This window comes from Heliangelus exortis, chromosome 22 (genome assembly GCF_036169615.1).
Source record: "Heliangelus exortis chromosome 22, bHelExo1.hap1, whole genome shotgun sequence".
In the NCBI taxonomy this organism is placed as follows: Eukaryota; Metazoa; Chordata; class Aves; order Apodiformes; family Trochilidae; genus Heliangelus; species Heliangelus exortis.
This window is the reverse complement of record NC_092443.1, coordinates 443,922-457,447: the sequence shown is the minus strand read 5'-3', so window position 1 is coordinate 457,447 and position 13,526 is coordinate 443,922. Positions and strand designations below refer to the sequence as shown.

General features: G+C 62.7%; 1 protein-coding gene across 5 annotated transcripts; it reads right to left on the bottom strand.

Moving 5' to 3' along the window:
• Window positions 1–113: 113 nt before the first annotated feature.
• Window positions 114–13,374, bottom strand: AKNA (AT-hook transcription factor). 5 transcript variants are annotated; one of them, XM_071766526.1, is made up of 22 exons: window positions 13,232–13,374; window positions 9,223–9,484; window positions 8,112–9,112; window positions 7,566–7,640; window positions 7,151–7,301; window positions 6,834–6,991; window positions 6,687–6,746; window positions 6,473–6,573; window positions 6,242–6,362; window positions 6,040–6,152; window positions 5,777–5,950; window positions 5,411–5,606; window positions 5,207–5,313; window positions 4,761–5,008; window positions 4,384–4,645; window positions 3,878–4,027; window positions 3,517–3,620; window positions 3,239–3,343; window positions 3,061–3,162; window positions 2,368–2,493; window positions 1,725–1,893; window positions 114–1,485 (listed from the first exon to the last, which is right to left on the bottom strand). In XM_071766526.1, the coding sequence occupies exons 2-22, from the start codon at window positions 9,377–9,379 to the stop codon at window positions 1,209–1,211; spliced, it is 3,957 nt and encodes a 1,318-aa protein (XP_071622627.1). In that variant the 5' UTR covers window positions 9,380–9,484; window positions 13,232–13,374; the 3' UTR covers window positions 114–1,208. The 5 variants fall into 5 exon arrangements, with proteins under 5 accessions (XP_071622627.1, XP_071622625.1, XP_071622626.1 ...); XM_071766524.1 differs by lacking the exon at window positions 13,232–13,374 and adding an exon at window positions 10,193–11,520 and having other exon boundaries at window positions 1,812–1,893; XM_071766525.1 differs by lacking the exon at window positions 13,232–13,374 and adding an exon at window positions 10,193–11,520 and having other exon boundaries at window positions 1,812–1,890.
• Between the last annotated feature and the right edge of the window lie 152 nt (window positions 13,375–13,526).

Sequence of the window (13,526 nt, the reverse complement as noted above, 5' to 3'; positions counted from 1 at the left end):
CTGTGCTCTGCCTCTTTCTGGGGAGGAGCTTGGGGGATTCCCCACCAACCCCCACCACCCTCCCAGGGAGAGACCCCCTCAGCACCAGATTAAGGAAGGAAGGCAACCCCACACTCATTCAACTGAGTTTATTTCCTTCAAAAATAGGTGATATCTGAGTAAAAAACCCCACCCCAAAGGCTCTGGTGGTCCCTAGGAAACAGGAGATGAAGGGGAAATATAAAACAAAAACATCATCTTTGCTCCTGGCTGTTCTGCAGCCAGAAACACAAAAATCCTCTTTAAAATCCTCCCTGCTCCCCCCAAAGGGCAGAGCTGGGGGGGCAGCTGGGTGCCAGGCTCCCAGGCTCAGTGTTCTTTTAGGAGGTTCTAGACCTGTGTAACTCTCAAGGGGGGATTTCAGTGATCCTCCCCTCCTAAGTGGGATTGAGGGGCACTTCAGGCAAGTCCTACACATCAACCCAGCTGGGGCAGAGCAGGCTGAGGGGTTGCTTTTTTTCTTCTGCCTGGATGACACCCTGGGTGGCCACATCCAGAGGTGGCCCCAAAAAAACCCCAAGCCTTAAATGCCCTAAATGCTGGAAAATTTATCTATATTTAAAATATTATAAGCAAAGCAGAGCTATGTACCTGTACAGATACACAGACGTGTATCATCCATTAGCCCTACAAGGGTTTCAGCTGCTTGTCAGATACCTTGGCAAAAAAATAAATTCACATAAAACCACCAAAAAGGAAAAAAAAAAAAAGAAAGAAAAATAACATAATCTTTCCCAGCTTAATTCAAGTCCAAGGGCAGAGCAGAGGGTGGAGGGGGGCACCTGGAGGGTGCCTAAAATTTGGGGAAAAACACTCACACAGGCACGGAGGTAAACACCAATGGGTGCTGCTGTAGGAAGTGCTCAGCTTGGGGCAGCATCTGCCTTGGGGGACTCCAGGGCACCCCTTTGGTCCTGGGGGATGGTGCCATTCCCCCCAAGGTTCTGCAGGGCCTGGAAGACCTCTGCCAGCATTCCTGCAGCTTGGATGGTCTTGAAAAACAGATGGACTGATGGACCTGGAATGCAGGAGGTCCAGGGGAGCTGGAGCAGAACCCCCTGGAGATGCCTCCAGCCTTGGTAGCTGGGGTCTGGCAGGGAACAGGGATGTTGCTGGAGAGCCCACCCCCTTCCCTGAGGGCAGGGGCAGCTCAGGAGGTCCGGGTGCCCTCAGAAGAGGCAGGAGCTCCTCAGGTCCCGTGCTCGGCTCAGCTGGGTGGTCAGGGTCCTGCTCATGCGGGTGGTGGTGGTCTTCATGCTCTGGGCAACCTCCACCGCCCGGCTCAGGGTCCAGTTCAGTTCCTCCAGCTCCTCCAGGGACAGGCAGCCATGGGGGACAGTGGTGGGGGGCTGGGGGGGATGCTCTGCCTGCCGTTGCCCCACAGGGGGCTGCGGGGGGACCCTGGCCATGGCTGGGGCTGAGGTAGGTACCACTGGGGAGCAATAGCTGGGAAGAGAAAGGGGACATGGGTTCAGCTCTGTGCCTCCACCCCCCACCATCTCACCCATCTCCAACCCCCAGGACTCATCTCCCTATTCCCCCCCCCATGCAAACCCTCCCAAAAATAGGAGTCAGGAGGTGTGACCCTGCTCCCAGCAAGTTGTCCCTGGGGTGGGTGTTTCACCCTCCTCCCCCAGAGATGCTGACCCCACCCCAAGCCCCCTCCCACCGCAGAGCATCCTTACAGCAGGGAGGGTGCATAAGGCACGAAGGGGATGGGTGCCAGGCAGGGGATGGTGGCAGGGGGGGCAGAGGGGCTGCCTGCCAGGTACCAAATTCCAGGATTCTGCAGCTTCTCCGTGTGAGGCCCAACGCGGGAGCCTGGGGGGGACGTGTCAGCAGGGCCACATTCTGCTAGAGGGAGGAAGGTGGGGAGGTGTTAGGTGTTAAAGCAGCATTTGGGTGTGGTGCTTCAGGACAGGGTGTTGTGGCTATGGGAGCTCTGTTATGATTGGGATTGGTGAGCTTCAAGGTCTTTTCCAACCTTAATGGTTCTGTGATTCCATGTCCCTAGGTGGGGGGGGAGGGTAGCTGTCCCTATGGGGATGAGCTGTCCGTCCCTGGGGGTTTTAGATGTCCTCAGGAGTGTTTGGTCTTCCCAGGGGTGTCAGATGCCCCCAGGGGGTTGCAGCAAGCAGCAGCCCCAGGTAAGCCCCCCCCCCCCCCAAGTCCTGAGTGGGAACACGAAGTAAGTGGTGGCACCCCTGGCTGTCACTTCTGTCCCCAAGCAGTGTGCCAGCGCTCTGCAAGGGGCCTGAAGTCTCCCCCCTGTCTCCCCCACCCCCAGGGACAATCTGTTCCAAGCACGTACCACCCTCCATCACCCACCGTGCCTGGCTTTGTCCCTGACACGAGGTGTGGGGGCACCCATGGGTGCCCTGCAGGTGGGACAGTGTGTCCTCCTCGGGGTGCTGTGCTGGGGCTGCCTGGCTGCATCATCCACCCAGGAGCTGGCTGTGGAGAGATGAGAGAGAGTGTCTGGAACAACCCCCCCAAGGCAGAGCAAGGGATTGGGGGTTGGAAAGAGCAGAAGGTTGGGGGAGCAGAGGGGGGACACAACATTCCCTGTAGGGGCAAAAGAGGGGAGGGCTGCAGGAGAGTGGGTGCCAAAGGGGATGCTGAAAAGGAGGGGCTGAAAAGGGGTAGGGTGTAAAAAGGGGAAGGGGGTGAAAAAGGGGAGTTGGCAAAAAAGGGGTGTCTGCAAAAGGGGGTGTCTGCAAAGAGAGGGTTCTGCAAAAGGGAGGGCTGAAAAGAGGGGTCTGTAAAGGGGGAATCTGCAAAAAGGGCGGGGGGGGGGGTTGTGTCTGCAAAGAGGGTCTCTTCCCAACAGCGGGGGGTCTACAAAGCACTCTGCATGCATTCTGCTCAGCTCCAGGCATGTCCCCCCCTGCAGCTAGCGGGGCGGGCAGCCCCAGGTTCACATCTCCCCCCTCCCCAAACCTCTGTAGTTAATGAACTTAAGTAATTAGCAGCTTTGTTAGCGAGATATAGGGACGGCTAGCAGGGGCTGGAGACACTCACCCGCTGAGGTCCCTCTCCTGTGGCACTGGGCGCACCCCGGGGGTCCCAGCTCTTCTTGGGGTGCCAGGGTGACACGTGGCATCCCCGCCTGGTACCGTGTCCCTGCCAAAACCCAGTGTGAGGGTGGTTCGGGATCCCCACAACACAACCCCCGGCACCCACCGCCGCTGGCACCCACCTGTGTACTGTCCCCGAAATGTCACTGCCCCCGAGGGGCTCCGAGGACTCTTCCGAGGGGAAGGGGCGGTCCTGGGCCCGCTGGGTGAGGGGTTCGACTCGGAGGCTGTGAAGGAGGAGAGGGAAGCAGGGGAGGGATCTGGGGGGTCTGAGCCCCGCATCTGGCACTGGGCTGGGCCGTCCTGGGTGCCACCAGGTCCCCAGGGTCCCACACCCTGCCCTGTTTGGCACTCAGGGAGGAGAGTGTCTCTGTCCCCATCCCACCGGGGTGCCACTTACTGAGTTCCAGCTCCCGTCTGTCCCGCGGCAGCGATGCCGACCTCCCCCTCCTCACGACTGTCACCTTGGGGACTCCCCTGCCCCCCACAGGGGAGATGGGCTCCCTGCGGAGGGGACAGAGCCACCGTCACCACCCAGACCCTTCCCTGTCCTCTCCCCCCCAGGTGACAGCAGCGAAGAAGCAGGATTTTGGGAGGGATGTGTCCCTGGGGTCCTGGTCCCCCCCAAGCCCAACCTATGCCCAGTCACAGCAGAACTGGGACAGGCTGGGGGTGTCCCCACACCCCTGGGACACTGTGCTGTCCCCAACCAGAGGTGGCTGCTGCCATCCACCCCCTCCTAGATCCCTCTTGCCACCTACCCCGAGGGTGCTGTGTCCTTGGGGGATGATGTCCCACTGGCCACCAGCTGTCCCCTGGCTGGGGGGACTTTCCCCTTGGGGTGTCCCAGGCTCTCCTCCAGCCTCCGCTGCAGCCTCCACACCTCGTCCTGCAGTGCCCGGATGGCCCGGCTGCCATGGGACAGACACCAAGGGGTGTCTGAGGGGACACCAAGGGTCCCAATGGGGCTGGCTGCCCCTGGGACTCCCAACCCTGTGCCTTCCCCCACCCCCCAGACATTATCTGGGACCCATTGGGCTGTGCTGGTCCCCAAAACCATGGCTGGGGCTTGGCTGGGCTGGGATCCAGGCTCAGCCAGCCCACATGTGTCACGAGTTTGGAGGACTCAATTCCATCTGGGTCCTGGATCTCCCATAAGGGAAAATTCAGGGCTGCCCAGCAGAAGATGCTTTGGGGACACTGCTTGTGGGGTCCCTGTGTCATTCAGGGGGGTTCATCCCGGGGTGGGGGGTAGGTAGACACTCACTCACGCTCCATCCGGGAGCCCAGGAGGTCACAGTGAGCCGGGTGGAGGGGCAGTGGGCTGGGGGACAGCAGGGTGGGGGACGGTGTCTCGGGGGGCAGTGGGGGGCTGGCTGGGCCCCTGTCCATGGTGGGGGGGTGACCCCCAGTGCTGGCACAACTCCTGCCTTCCACCTCTGAGTCGGTGCGTGGCGGGGAGGAGGGAGGGCACGGTGAGCCTGGGTTGGTGGTGTGGGAGGTGGGGGTGTCCCTCCCCGAGGAGAGACCTGGGAGAGCAGAGTCAGCAAGTGGGAGACATCCCCAGGCCAGCACCCTGCCAGGAGACGCTGGGGGAACACCACAAGCCAGAGCCAGGACCTCCCCAGAACGCTGCCTACTCACCCCCATCCTGGTGGGGTCCTGGGTGGGGTCCTGCCTTGCTGCCCCTGCTCTCGGCCCAGCGGGGTGGTGGGCTGCTCTGCCAGGGGGGACAGGGGGGCAGGTGGGGGGTCCCCATGCCCTCCTGCCCACCTGCTGGGTAGATGCCCACCAGAGCCATCTTGGAGGGAAGCGGGGTCACCTCTCTCTTCCGTGGAGGGGGACAGAGGGTGGAGAGGATGGGGACAGAGGGTCCCAGCGAGCCAGGGGTCCTGGGGACAGGATGGGTCATGGGGGCAGCCCCCCACGGAGTGTCCCCCAGCTATGGGCCACCCTGCACATCTCCAACCCCCCTCCCAGCACCCCTTTGTCCTCACCGCCACTCCCCTCTTACCTCTGCTCCCCAAATTCCCCCCTAGACAGAGCCATAAGTCCCTGTCCCGGGATTTCCCAGGGACCCTGAGCCCTACCCAGTGCCAGGGGGCCGGTGCTCGGGGGTGTGCACGGGGGGTGACACCCTGCTGGCCTCTGAGCCCACGAAGCCACTGTCTGTCTCTGGTGACACGATGCGCTGCTCCTGCAGAGGCATCAGGGATCGGTGCTGAGCACCCCCAGGACCCCCTGCAGGGTCTGGGGTGGTGTCAGATGGGGACCCACGGTCCCAGGGGACTCACCTTGTGGGGAGGGTGCTGGGGGGCAGTGCTGCTTCGGTGGGACAGAGGCACCCGTGGTGGCTCGGGAGGCCCCAGGAGTGGCTTGGCTGTGGATGGTGGCTCCCCAGTGGTGGCAGGGGACATGTGGCCCTGTGTCCCCTCTGGCCATGGGAGCTTCCTGGGGGGCAGTGGTGCAGTTCTTCTCTCTGGAGGGTGCCTGTGGGGAGAGGGCAAAGAGTGAGCAATGGGGCAGAGCCCCCCCAGAGGTGGGTAACTGACCCCCAGCTCTCCCATGGAGGCTGAAGCCTATCCCTGCCAAACTGAGTCCTAACCTAAAACCTCCCCCTCACCCTACCTGGGGGGTTCTTGTGCTCCCATGATACTTACAAGGGGGAGGTCTCGAGGTCAACCCCCTCCTCTAGTGACCGTGTTCTGCAGGGGACCTTGTGGGGGTCACCATCCCCTGCTGTAAGCCCATCCACCTCCTCCTGGGTCCCACTCTCTGCCAGGCTCAGCTGCTCCAGGCTCAGCGACTCGGGCAAGGACTTGAAGTGCTTGTACCTGTTGGGGTGACCCGCAGGAAGGGGTTGTTGGGTATGGGGAGGGGTCCCTGCCCATGTCCCCCCCACACACACCACAAAGGCACTCACTGTGCCAGCAGGTCACTGAAATCCTCCTCCACTTGGAGCTGCTTCTGCCAGAGGCGCCGGGGCAAAGCCCCTGTCACCTCATCACTGTCACCTGCTGTCCCCTGGGGGGGGGTCTGCAGGACACAACAAAAAGGGGGTCAGAGGAATACTACCCCCACCCACCCCAGCCCCGTCCACCCTCCTGCAGCCTCCCCCAGCTCACCTCGGGGGAGCGGGGCCAGGCTGGGGGCTGGGGGGGGAGCTGCTGCCTGGCCCCGGGTTCCAATCGCTCCTTCAGCTCCTCCAGGCGCAACCCCAGGTGGAAAATCTCCCCTTCCACCGTGCTGCAAGGCAGTGACCATCAGAGCCGGGAAACGATGGGGTTCTGGGGTGGTGGGGAAGGGAGGGTGTGTGTGTGTTCGGCGGGTGGGCTGGGGGTGGGTCCAGCACTTACCGATCGGGATCGAAGTCCCCCGAGCCCCCCGGGTGCTGGTGCCGGGCTCTCAGGTACGCCCGCTCCAGCGCATCCTGCACATCCTTCAGCTTCCTGAACCTCTGAGGCACAATCAGGTGACATCCCAGCCTGAGAGCATGGTACCGGGTCCCCACCACCTCCCGGCACCCCTCACCACCCCACCTTGTGCCCCCCCGGCCTGGGGCTGACATACCTGGAGCAGTTCCTGGGGTGAGGGGCTCCCCGCCTGCATCCAGCTTTCAAAGGACTCCACCTGCTCAGGGGGTGAGGGAGGGGAAAGGGTTGAGCCCATACCCCCCCCCTGCAGCTCCCAACCACTCCCCAGCCCCCCGGGGCTTGCCTGTGCCTGCAGCTTGTGGGTCTGTCCCGCCAGTGTCCCTGTCAGCAGGGTCCCTGGGCAGCAGGAGAACCCTGGGCAGGTGGGGCAGCCCCCCAAGGGTTGGGGGGGGAAAGAAGGTTGGGGTGAACCCTCCCGGGTTGGTGGTCCTGGTGACGGAGCTGCAAGAAAACACAAGGTCAAGGTGATGCTTGGGACCAGACCCCCACCTCTGCAAGCACCAGTCCCCCCAGCATGGGGCAGCTGTGGGTAGGGGGTCTGGGCTAAACAACACCCAAAAGCAGAGGATGGGGGTGATAAACTGGATGGGTTGAACTCACCTCCACTGGGTGGGTCTGGGGGGTCTGAGGCCATGCTGAAAGCTGCCATGCTGGCCCGTGGGATGCTGAGGGCCACCACTTGGCTACTGGTGGCCACTGTGCCAGTGGCCAGGCTGTGGCTGGGCCGTGGTGGGTCAGTGTACAGGCTCACCTGGGGGTGGGGAGAGGGGCTTTGGGCACCCACCCTGTACAAATCCCAAAGATGGGGGTGAAGGCAGGGAGCACGGTCCAGGTGGTGAGAACAGCCAGACACCTGCCCTGCCTCAGTTTCCCCACCTGTGCGGTGGTGTAGGCAGAGGCAGTGTGGGTGACACAGGGAGGAGAACACCCCAGGGAAGGAAAACACACCGGGGGGGTGGAGGGCAGGAGAGTGGGGACCCCCCTATCCTGCAGCCATCCCACCCCCAGTACCCACCCTGGCCCCCAGGCGCAGTTGGTCAATGGTGTTCTCAGCCTCGGCGTACTTTGTCAGCAGCTTGTGGTAGTCATCCTGGGGGGGGACAGGCAGAGGGAGATGGCATACAGCACGGGGAGCAGTGCTCGAGGGGTGGGAGGCAAAGAGAGAGGGAGGCAACTCTGTACAGGGGCCTGTGGGGCTGAGTGGGGCTCCCATGAGACACCCCCAGTGTCCCCCAAGCACCTGGGCCATCTGGTGCAGATGTCACTGTCATTTCTGTGTGTGGGAGAGTCCCCCTCACCTGCCAGGGGACAGGAGGGCATTCCAGGGGACACCCTGGTTGGGACATGAGTGTCCCTGGAGGGTCCTTCCCTCCTCACTGGCCCTATACATGATCAGGAAGGGGTGACCAGCACCAACCCCCCACGGGTGACACAAGGCCAGCGCGTGGGGCCAGTGACACCTCCAGATCACCTGCACCCTCTGGTGTGTCTCCTCACCCCCCGACCCTGGAGACCCTCCCAGTAAGATCTCTCTGGCTGAACTGGGGGAACTGGGAGTTACCTGGAGCTGCTGCACCAGCTGGGTGGCTTGTCGGGGGGACCTGAACTCCTGGGGCAGCCCGGTGGTGGTGGTGGTCTGTGAGGGGACCCCCTCCCCACTGCTCAGCAGCACCTCCCGGACGATTTCTGCCGGGGACTTGAACCCCAGGGGGGCAGCAGAGGCCCTGGGGCGGGCGGGCAGGGCTCGGCCCCGCGGGGGTCGGTAGCTCTGGTCGATCTTCACCCGTGCCCCCACTTTCGAGAGGTCGGGCAGGGGGTGATTGAGGCGCCCTCGGCCATACTGGGTGCCCTCGGATGTCCCGGCGCCACCCGGTCCCGAGGGATCCGGCCCCTCCTTGTCACCCGTCTGCCGCCGTCGAGGACGCAGGGACGGGGACTGCCGGCTGGGCTTGGGGGGCCGCACCCTGGGGGCTGCTTTCTTGGGCACCTGGGAACCATTTTGTAGCTGGGGTGCAGGAGGGGTTCCAGTGCCCCACAGCTCCCCCGAGAGGGGTAAACCGGGGGCTGGCAGCCCCGTCCCAGCTGGCTGGGCCTTGGGGACTGGCTCGGTGCTGGTGGCATCATGGAGACGTGGTGGGAGGGTCCGACTTGGGGTCCAGCCCTGCCCGTGCTCCCCACTGGTATCCCCCCAGCCCCGATGCTGGCGGAATGGGGTGGCAGGGCCAGGGCTGGTGTCGGACAGCCCTGAGGTGTCACCACCATCCGTGCTGCAGCCGTGGGGCTGGCAGAGAACCCGATCATCCCGCAACACCCTGGGGCTACCGCTGGACCCCGAGCCCCACTGGCCCTCGTAGGAGAGCTCAGGGTAGGGCTCCCCATCGCTCTCTGCCCCCCAGGGACCCTCGTCCTCCCCAGAGGTGCCCTGGTCCTCTTCCTCCTCCAGGTCTCGTCGTGGGTGCCAGCGCCCCTCCTTTGCGGGGCACCCCTCCTCTGATGGGGACCCCTCCTTTGCTGGGGTCCCCTCCTCTGCTGGGGAGCCCTCCTCCGGTCCCTCGCCACCGCCTGCAAAACACCAGCACCGGGGAGTTGCCACCAGCCCCCTGACCCCCAGTCCAGCAGCTCCTGGGACACCCCCACAAGGGTCTTCGGGCAGCAAGGAGGGGACAACTCACCCCACAGTGGCCTCCGGGTGCTCTCCCCCAGCCCGATGACTCCATCCTCGTCCATCCGACTTTCGAAGTCGTCTTCTTCCTCCTCCTCCTCCTCCTCTCCCTCCCAGTGCCTCAGCTGTGTTTGTGTCCACTGCAGCCATGGTGCCGGGCTGGCCATGGCCCGCGGGCGCGGCGTCACCGTCACTTGTGTCGCTTCATGTCCCGGAGGCGGTGGCGGGCTGGGGACATCCTTGTCACCAATGTAGGTCACATCATCCACGCCCTGGCGTGAGCCGAAGGAGAGGGAGGGATGCTCAATGGGCTCGGCTCCAGATGTGTGCTCTCCCCTCCCCCACGACTGTCCCCGAGACCCTTGGGACAACAGCAGGCCCCCCCTCCTAATGGGGGTGGCACCATCGGGCCAGTCCCCCCCTTCTCCCACCCTGCATCCTACCATAAAGCTGGAGCTGCCACTTCTCCCACAGAAGCAGCCCCCCCAGGGCCAACCCAAAAAGGCTTCTTCCCCCTGGGGTGGGCACTGGGGGATACCCAGCCCATGCTGGCACCCTCTGGATGTCACCCTGGTCGGATAGCCACAGCCTGGGGACTGTCAGAGGTGGCATGAGGGTGCAGGATGGTGCTGGGGGAGGCAGGAGCACACCAAGGCTCCTCCAGCTATGGGGGGCTGACAGCGAGAGGGATCACAGCAGAGACCTGACACACTCACTGCACCAATGACCTCACAGCAGGAGCTGGCCCTGGCAAGGCAACTCAAAAGACACCGGGTGACAAAATCCCAGTCATGGGGTGGGGAGCAAGAAAGACCACGGGATTTTCCCAGGAAAATCTCCTCGGTTGGATCTGAATCCATCCTACAGCACGATTATGGCCACTGGATGCTGGAGGTGGCCCACGTGGCTGGTACCAGCATCACTGGTGGCCACCCCGCAGCATTCCCTCCCCAAGACTGGAGCACAAGGGATGCACTCACCCTCCACCAGCATCCTGGGGATATCTCCATCACCACCACCCCAGGGAGGGTCCTCAAGGCAGCATGCACCCCAAAACCTTCCTGTGCCTACCAGGTAGTTGGCCTTTTGCAGAAGTAGGAAATGATGGTGCTTCCTGCTATGCAACCACAAACTTTTTAACCCCATCAGGCCCTGCGCAACAGATCGAGGGGGAAACGATGACAAACCCTCCTTCTGCACCACTTTTCATCCAAACTTTTCCTTTTATTCCGATTTGGAGCAAAATGCCCAAGCATAATGGGGAGGAGGGGATCCCTGGGACCAGCAGCAGCAGCAACCTCCAGAAGACATCAGGATGAGGGGCTCCCAGGAGGACAAGCAGCCCCAAAATTCAGCCATGAAGCCCCAAAATTCTACTAGGTGGAAACCCCCTCGAAAATTTGGGATATCCTGCCTATATCCTCCCCAAGAAACTCCTCATAGCCCCAGGGATGTTGTGACCGTAACCATGCACCCCAGCAGGTCCTGGTGTATTTGTAGGCGGGCAATTACCCCAGCTCGTTACTGTGTAATTAGTGGTTGTAGTGGTTGTGTGAGCTCCTGGCTGCTACTTGAAACCCAGGCATGGTCCCCAGGGGTGGTGGCATTTAGCTGAAGGGGTGCTGAGGTGATTTTGGGGGTGCTGCTGGCATGGGGGTGGTGCTGATGAGCAGTAGGAGGCTGAGACCGCCCAACTCATTGCACATGTGAGGCAGAGAAACATCAGCACAGCCGAGGCGGGGACCCTGTCCCTGCTCCTGGGTTTATCGATGGTGACAGCGGAGGCGACATCGCAGCCCTCGCCCCGGGGCTCGCTCCGTGACATGGAGGAAAGGGGGGGGACGGGACGGGGGCAGGGCTGCTGTCACTCTGCCTTCACTGCTTCATCAACCCTGGGCTGAGTAGCAGTTTGGTGGGGGTTTTAACCCTCCACATCCATCCCTTCCAGGGGAAAAGGGCCAGCTGGGGCTCAGGTGGGGCTTTAACTCCTCGTCCCAGGCAGAGAATTGATTTTTCCCTAAACCACCAGCTCCAAACCCAAACTCAGCTCCCAGTGGTGCCAAGCACCCACATCCTGCAGGGATCTGCACCCCAGCACCCTAAGAGGGCAAGTGGGCAGTGCCAGCAGACGGGGGGACCTCCAACTGCTGGGTTTTTTGCCTAAAAAACAGATCTCAGAATCCCCGTGCACAGACCTCTTTAGGGTATTGCCTGTGCACGCACTGCACTTAAAATGCACATTTGTTCTGCTTGAATGTCTAAAAAGAGAGGTTAGAAGCAAGCAGGGGTTGGTGGCAAGCTTCAGGGGAGGGGTGGGAGGGTGGGAAGGGATGGATTTTGGAAGCCTCCCCCTGCTCCCCTTCCCCTCCTTTTTTACATCAGCACTGCCATCCACAGCATCACTTTTTTTTTTTTTTTTTTTTTTTGGGGGGGGGGGGGGGGGGGGCGGGGTAGGAGGGGGTTGATGGAGGACAGAAAAACTGCCTCGGGCTAGAAACTTGGCAAGGGGCGTCTGCGTTCCAGGAGGGAGGGAGGAATTCCTGGGTTAGAAATCTTTTTTTTTTTAAGCCCACAAAGTGCCGTTTCCTAAGCATGAAAGAAGGCAGAGAAGCGGAAATGCTGCTCTCTCAGTTTGCACTGTTTCCCATTAAAACAACGGAGGGAAAACCTCCCAGCCTGACAATCCCCCCTCCGTCCTCTGCAAGCACCCAAGCACCCACGCCCCTTACTGCCCCAGCGCTCTAAAGCCCCTGTGTCCCCCCATTTCCTTTGCCTGGAGGGGCCACGTCCCCCCGGAGCTGCACCAACCCCCAACCTCTCCATCACTTGCCGCAAAACGAAGCCCCGTGGTGGGACAGGGAGCAGCTTCCCTGCCTCCTCCCCGCCACACAAACCCTCCTGTCCCCATCGCAGGGCCCTGTCCTCTTTGGGGACAGTGTTGTCCCCAAGGCCTGTGGCGGAAAGCTGCAAGTGTCCCCCCCAGTAGACCTGCGGGAGCTATCGACGGCTGTCATGCCCGCCCAGGGTGGCCTTAATCCCTGTCTGGAGAGCTGTCACCGCGACACAGAGAACCCTTATTAGCAGAGGACACGGGGAGGCGGGAGGGCAGCAGCCGAGCAACCGGAACATGCAGTGGGGTTAACCAGCACCGGGCTGGAGCTGCCTGGAAACAGCGCATGGACTCTGTAGGAAGGATTGAACACATCCCTTGGGAACCGGCGGGGCAAAGGGGCACCCGGCTGGCACCCACCGGCTTTAAGGAACCGAAAGCAGCGCTCACAGCTGCCCTTGGCATGAAACAAGGAACCGACGCTGACGGCATCTCCGCCAACTTCCCCCCAGGCAGCGACTCGGTCTCCTGCACCCCCAAAACATGCACCCCATCACCCCCCCCAAGCCCCGGCCTTGTTGCCTTCGAGCCGCCCCTACACCGCCCCGGCCTGATGAAACCCTCCTGCAATCCTCCGGCTGCCGGGCCGGAATATGAAGAAGTTGTGACAAGTTTCTTCGGTGTCGCGAAAGGCTCTGATGGCGCGGGGTGGCTTCGGGTGGCACGGGGGGTGATATGGGGTGGCATAAAGTGGTAGAGGGTGCTTTGGGGTGGCCTGGAGTGGGATGCGCAGGACACGGGCAGGGGAGAAGCAGTGCAGCAGCATGTCCCACACCCTCTGCGTGCACTTCCTCGGCCGCGGGGATCCCGGCAGGGCTGGGATGTCCCCTCCACCCGCGGTCCCCAGACACCCCCGAGTCACCTCCTGCCAGGGCAGGGCGCAGCGGAGCCGCGCTCCCGGAAACAGCCCCCGGGATGGGGCCAGCTCTGCAGATTGTGCATCCAGCTGTGCCCCGGGGCCCTCCCCTTCCCTCCAGCTGCAGCTCGCAGCCTCTCCCCCGGCGCTGGCCCCCCGCGAGGGCACACTTGGGGGGTGGTCCCGCACATCTGACCCTCGGGCACGGCTGGAGGAGCAGCCCCCGTTCCGCGCATGCAACAGCTGTCCCGCCAGCGCCCCGCGCTTTCTCACCTGCAGGGAGGGCTCGGCCGGACCCTCCTCGCCCGGCGCTGGGCGGCTCCGGTCCGGTCCGGCCCCAGCCGAACCCGGTCCGAACCCGCAGCTGCCGCCTCCTCCCGCCCGGCCCCGCCGGACAATAGCGCGGCCCGAGGGGGCGGGGGGCGTGGCCACCGCCCTCATTAGCATATCCCCCCGCCTCCCGCCAATCGGCGCTCGCCGCCCGTCGGGGAACGGGAGTTCGTTAGCATAAACCCCGCCCATATTTTTTCATTTGCATAGCGCGCTGCGGGCGGCCAATCAGAGCCGC